This window comes from Capra hircus, chromosome 7, assembly GCF_001704415.2.
Source record: "Capra hircus breed San Clemente chromosome 7, ASM170441v1, whole genome shotgun sequence".
Taxonomy (NCBI): Eukaryota; Metazoa; Chordata; class Mammalia; order Artiodactyla; family Bovidae; genus Capra; species Capra hircus.
In genome coordinates this window covers 103,096,461-103,102,217 of record NC_030814.1, presented here as the reverse complement: position 1 = coordinate 103,102,217, position 5,757 = coordinate 103,096,461, and the positions used below count along the sequence as shown (strand labels likewise).

Here is a 5,757-nt window from a genome sequence, read left to right as displayed (position 1 = left end):
TCATTCTTGAGGTCTAGCTAGTGGCACATTTTTCACTTTTGTGCTTTTTCATTGGTGATTTTTGCTGTTCGAAAAGGTCTCCAAGTGTGGTGCTGAAGAGCTATCTAGTGTCCACAAGTACAAGAAGGCTGGGATGGGCCTCCGGGAGAATATACTGTTAGATGAGCTTTGTTTGGGCTTCCCTGGTGGCTCAGTTGGTAAAGAATCTGCCTGCAGTGCAGGGGACGTGGGTTCAATCCCTGCGTCTTGAAGATCCCCTGGAGAAGGAAATGGCAACCCACTGCAGTATCCTTACCTGGGAAATCCCATGGACAGAGGAGCCTGGTGGGATACAGTCCAGGGGATCACAAGTGTCAGACATGATTTTGCTCAGACATGAGTTATAGGACTGGTGGCTTGCGAGTTCACCATTAACAAATCAGCTTCGTGTTAAACAAGGTGTCTTGAAATGCACAGAAAACCAGGTTATGTATTGATTACTTGAGAAAAATGTGACCAGAGGCTTAGAGGAACCTACCTGTGTCCCCCCGAGGCACCAGTATTTCCTAATTCAGGATTCCCTCCATTCTATACACGATAACTATCATGATTCATGAGAATTCATGGTTTGTGTCCACCACACGGTAGAGGAAAAGAGATACAGACAGCAGTACAGTTTGATGGTTAAGAAAGCAGGCTCTGGGTTCAAATCCCAGCTCTGAATTTAGCCATCTCGTTCCTCAGTTTCACTATCTGTGAAATGGCCACAAAACCAGGACTTCCCACGGGGCTTGGGAGGACTAAATGAGGTACTATGCACCAGATACTAGGCAGAAGGTCCACAGTACAAACCGTAGCTGTTCCTAGTATTACTGTTAGGTGCAATGATGGAGGGGCGGGACCCGATGTGGTCCAGAATCACGGAGCCTCAGTTTCTCCCTCTGTAGAATGGGAGCGGCAGCAGCGCCCCCTGCCCTCCAGGTTTTCACCCACTTGCTCAGCGTGCGTCCACCCCAGCTCCCGCGAGCCACAGAGACACACAGTCAGGATGGAGATTATAGATAGCCTCTGGACAGCGTGGTGTTTATTACCAGGAGGACACCCGCATGGTCTCCAGGCACCAGAGAGTTTTGACACAAATGACTTGAAGGCACTGGTTTCTGTCCAGCCCCCACCCCTATCTATTAGGGCCCGGGGGATAAGAGAACCCATCACCGAGCTGACCAGTCATGCTCCCTCCTCCAGGCTGCAGCTGCTCCAGGTGGCCGAGGGTCCAGCATGCCTTGCGCTGCTAAGGGTCCCAAGGTGGAACGGGCTGGGCAGCTGCCAGTCAGCGCGGGTAGGGGTGGGTGGCGGGCAGTGTCAGCTGTGGCGGCTCCTCCCTGGGACCGCTGAAGGGCTAAGAGACGCTTGGAGGCAGGCGGGCAGCTGCCGTCTTCTCCACCACGAAGCCGTAGTTGTACTGGCGGGTGAGGAGTGGGGTGAGGGGAGAGCAGAGTGAGAGAGCAGCCACTGGGGGGCGCCAGAGGAATGGCGGGGAGTGGGGCATGAGGGATCCGCAGCCCTCAAGGTGGGTTGCAGCTGGGACAGAAGGGGGCCCAGAGGAGATGAGGGTGGCCTGCATCCCCCCAACTGCGCCCCCTCCCTATTCCCACACCCACCTCCGCCTCAATGTCCGCCAGCGATTTGATGGTCAGATCAGCAAAGGCAGAGAAAGCCTGGCAGGCAGGGACAGGTCAGTCTGCGGCAGGGACCTCAACCTGGAACCCCCGTTCCCTTATCTTCATGAAGGGCCCCCTCAATATTTGCCTGAACATCATCTCCCCTTCCTGCCACTGCCTCTGGCCCCGTAGCATCCAGCTGCCCCTCCTGAACCCCCCATTCCAGAAGGAGACCCTCCCACCCCCACCCCTTGGCCTCCAGCCTCTTCCCACCCAGGAACTCCCCTTTGTGCTGGATACACACGCCCTGCATCGTGGTGCCTATAAACTCAAGGGATGGGGGCAGATCCAGACTCCCCAGGACCTGGACTCACCAGAGGACCACAGCTCTTGCCCTCGAATCGGGGGTGCAGCGTGAAGGGAACCCCATCCATGGCTGAGGAAAGTGGGTGAGAGGGGTGGAGCTGAGGCTGAGGAGACCTGAAGCCTGCCTGTTGCCAACCCCAACCCAAAACGCCCAGCCCAGAGGTCTCGGCCCTTCCCAGTCTTGACAGAACAGGGCAGGCCCAGGGCTGGTCCAACCCTGCCCTGGCCTCTACCTGGGGGTACAACCTTGGACCAGTCTTACCCCTCAACCCCCACCCCAGGGCGTCAATCTCCCCACTCTGCTCTCACCTGAGATGCCATAGAGGTTGGAGGCCTCATAGATGGAGTCGCTCCTCCGCAGGGTAGAAGCCCGAGAGCCCAGTCTGGATAGTGTCCGCTCCGGGAAGCCACCTTTGCTGATGGAGGCAGGAGAGCCCAGGTCGGAGACCTGATGGTGACCCTGCCCCCACCCCCACCCCACAGCCGGAGGACTCACCTTGGCTGGCCCGGCGAGTTCAGGGAGAGGTCCCTCACATCTCGGCTAAGAGCCCGGGGCTTGGGCACTGGCCGAGGGGCCTTGGCCTTCCTGCACCAGATGGCAAAGCCCCCCATGTCCCTAGGGGAGGAAGAAGAGAGAGAAGGGGCTCTGGCCTGACGTGCAGCCAGGGATTAGAACAGCTGCCAGTGGGAAGACAGGCTCCGGTGACCTCACGTCTCAGCCCACACCATCAGCAACATCCTAACTAATACTGCTGGGCCCAGTCACCATATTGGGCACTTCAGACACACCAGCTCCTCACCACTGCCCAGTGAGATCCCAGTACAACTGTCCCCATCTTAACATGTGGAAACTGAGGCACAGAGAGGTGGCAGAAGGGATGGGAGGACTCGTGGGAGTCCCTGAGAGTCAGAGGGGCAGGCAGGGAGTTGGGAGGGCAAAGAAGGAAGGCGGGGGAGCAGGCGTACCCTACTCGCAGGTATCCAGGGACTGTCTTGGTTTTCCCACTCAGCCGGATGTCAAAGACAGCTGTGTCCGCGGCCCCCAAGGGCACCAGCTTCACACACATGCGTTTCTTCTTGGACACGGAGGCCTCTGGGAGGGGGGACGGGTGGGGAACAAGGGGGTGAGAAGAGGCAAGAAGCAGGGAAGGGGCCCAAAGATGGCTTCAGGAGATTGCTCTCCAGGGTGCCATTTAAGGGAGCTATCTGTATGGTGTGGGGCAGTGGTTATATCATGGGTGGTAAAGTCATAGGAGGAGAATCCATGATGCTTTAAGGAGCCATTGGGGCAGGCTCATCTTTGGTGACATGGAGGCGCACTCATGGGGTGGTCATGGGGACCACAGTGAGGGTGGGGAGCCATGGGATCAGCTAGCACTGGGTGCCCATGCAGGCCCTCCAAACTCACTTGCCCTCAGCCCTCTAACCCAGAGATCAGCAAACTACAATGGATGAGCCAAACTGACCCAGAGTCTGTTCTTGTCTGGCTCATGAGCTAAGCGTGGCTTTTACATATATGCATATATGTGCAAGGGCTTTCCCAGGCGGCATTAGTGGTAAAGAACCCGCAGAGACATAAGAGACACGGGTTGATCCCTGTGTCAGGAAGATTCCCTGAAGGAGGAAATGGCAATCCACTCCAGTGTTCTTGCCTGGAGAATCCCAGGGACGGGGGAGCCTGTTGCTGCCGTCTATGGGGTCGCACAGAGTCGGACACGACTGAAGTGACTTAGCAGCAGCAGCAGCAGCAAGTCACTTCAGTCGTGTCCAACTCTTTGCAACCCGCCAGGCTCCTCTGTCCATGGGATTCTCCAGGCAAGAATACTGGAGTGGATTGCCATTTCCTCCTCCAGGAGATCTTCCCCACCCAGGGATGGATCCCGCGTGTCCTGCATTGGCAGGCAGGTTCTTTACTGCTGAGCCACCAGAGAAACCCATCAATAGATATATGCTGACAGTCAAATACAAATGACAAGACACAGAGAGGGCATGGGAGGCAGGGAGAGCCTGATGATTAGAAAGCAGAGCAGTCGGGGCCGAGAGCTGGGAGAGCAGCCCCTGTACAAAAGCCTGGAAATGGAAAAGAGAACTGCGCCTGGATCAGCTTGGCTACAGTGTAAGAAGGTGGAGGTAACAACAGGAATAAAACAAGTCGCACAAACTGAACACTTACTCTCAAGAGAGACACATTTTTGCGCAGGGCGGGGTTCATCATCCCGCCCTAGATCAATCCTCAGCCAACACCGTCATTACCCAGAGCATCGAGGGGGCGGCCAAGGCTCAAAAATCGCGCGCCTATGGTCTTTCCATTCCCTCGCTGGTCTTCCCTGCAGAGACGAGCGAACCTGCCCCTCACCCCCTCCACACACCCACCCCTGCCTTCGACGTGGGACTCACTCGAGTCCAGGGGGTCGCAGACTGGTGAGAATCCCGGCGGGAGGGGGCTCTTGTCCACTAGGATCTGGATGTCAACCACCACGTTCTCCTGTGGATTCTGGAGTTGGGGTCGGGGCGCGGGGGGACACAGCGAGAATCACTCAGCAGCAGGGACTGTGTCCCTGGCATCATGCTCCGCGAATGGACAGGGGAAGTGGGGAGACCGGGGGATTCCGAGGATGGGAGCTCCTTACCTCCAGGCTGCCCAAAGGATTGAGGCACAGGAAGTAGCCAGATTTCTGCGCGAAAGTCTTGCCGAAGCTGGCGGGCGCCCCCTCCACAGTGCAGGAGATCTACAGCGCGAACGCTGGTCAGAGCCAGCATACTACCTGGCCGCAGCCGCGGCTGCCCCCCATTCAACCCCCGGCCGCCGCCGCCTTCCCGTCCCCCGCCCCCTGACATCGCTCACCGCGCTGAATCCCCGCGGCGGGGGCGCCGAGGCCGACGACCAGGCTAAGCCAGCCAAAGGCATCCCGTTGGCCCCGGGCCCCGGATCCATCCTCCAAAACAGGCACCGAAGGCGGCAGACAGCCCCGGACCTTGCAGCCGCAGCTGGACTACGGAGTTCGACAGGAATCTGAACTACAACTCCCAGACGGCCTTGCGATGTCGGGGGGCCAGGAAACGCAGTATGCGCGTGCCGGGAAGGCGGACGGCCAATCTTGTGGGGACAAGGAGCCACGCCCCTCAGGTGCGCCCGTGGGAGACGTTTGCGGAAAACAGTCTCTCTTTCACCTCAAGCCCAGCGACTCCTGCCGGAAATGTCTCGCTATCTGGGAACCAGAACTACATTTCCCAGAATTCCGTGGGGTTATCAGCCTCTCCTCCACAGCTACTGTCGTCGGTGTTTCCCGGAAATTTCCTGAAATATGAAAAATCCGCAATTTTTGTTCTCGGAAGTCATCCCCAAAGACACTTTCATGGGTTATACAGCGATTAGTAAATAACGGAAAGTACGGACCAGCGTGAGCCATGAAATCTTGGTGTAATTGAGGATTTATTCACACATATAATTCATTAAGATGGTATAAAAGTATTTAGAATGGCTAAGTGCTTTTACACGCTTAGATGGAAAATATGGTCAACTGGGGAACACTATTATCTACTCCTATACATGTTCCAGCTTTTTACCGTATTATCGATTAGTCCACTGCCTTTTTTTTTTTTTTTTTTGCCACAGGAGAGCAAAAAATGATTTTATATTTGTGATGAAATAAAATCGTTCTTAACGTAGGATAAGAAAAAGTTTAATGTAAAATTCTCTCTGCCCGTTTGGGGGACTACCTGCTCACCTTTAGTGTGCATTGTGCGTCTG

The 5,757-nt window shown here is 56.1% G+C and overlaps 1 protein-coding gene across 1 annotated transcript; it reads right to left on the bottom strand.

Moving 5' to 3' along the window:
* On the bottom strand, positions 1,029-5,200 carry MVB12A (multivesicular body subunit 12A). Its single transcript, XM_018051381.1, has 9 exons — positions 4,852-5,200; positions 4,637-4,735; positions 4,404-4,500; positions 2,973-3,099; positions 2,503-2,622; positions 2,316-2,422; positions 2,015-2,076; positions 1,641-1,697; positions 1,029-1,441 (listed from the first exon to the last, which is right to left on the bottom strand). The coding sequence occupies exons 1-9, from the start codon at positions 4,939-4,941 to the stop codon at positions 1,379-1,381; spliced, it is 822 nt and encodes a 273-aa protein (XP_017906870.1). The 5' UTR covers positions 4,942-5,200; the 3' UTR covers positions 1,029-1,378.

What these genes read in the sequence shown, in the direction of transcription:
- MVB12A (XM_018051381.1), bottom strand. Translation starts at nt 4,941, where the DNA reads ATGGATCCGGGGCCCGGGGCCAACGGGATGCCTTTGGCTGGCTTAGCC. An exon ending in CTGCGACCCCCTGGACTCGA is followed by an intron (nt 3,100 to 4,403) that starts GTGAGTCCCACG and finishes CCCCCCTCCCAG; the next exon opens with AGGCCTCCGTGTCCAAGAAG. An exon ending in GCAAGAGCTGTGGTCCTCTG is followed by an intron (nt 1,698 to 2,014) that starts GTGAGTCCAGGT and finishes CCTGCCTGCCAG; the next exon opens with GCTTTCTCTGCCTTTGCTGA.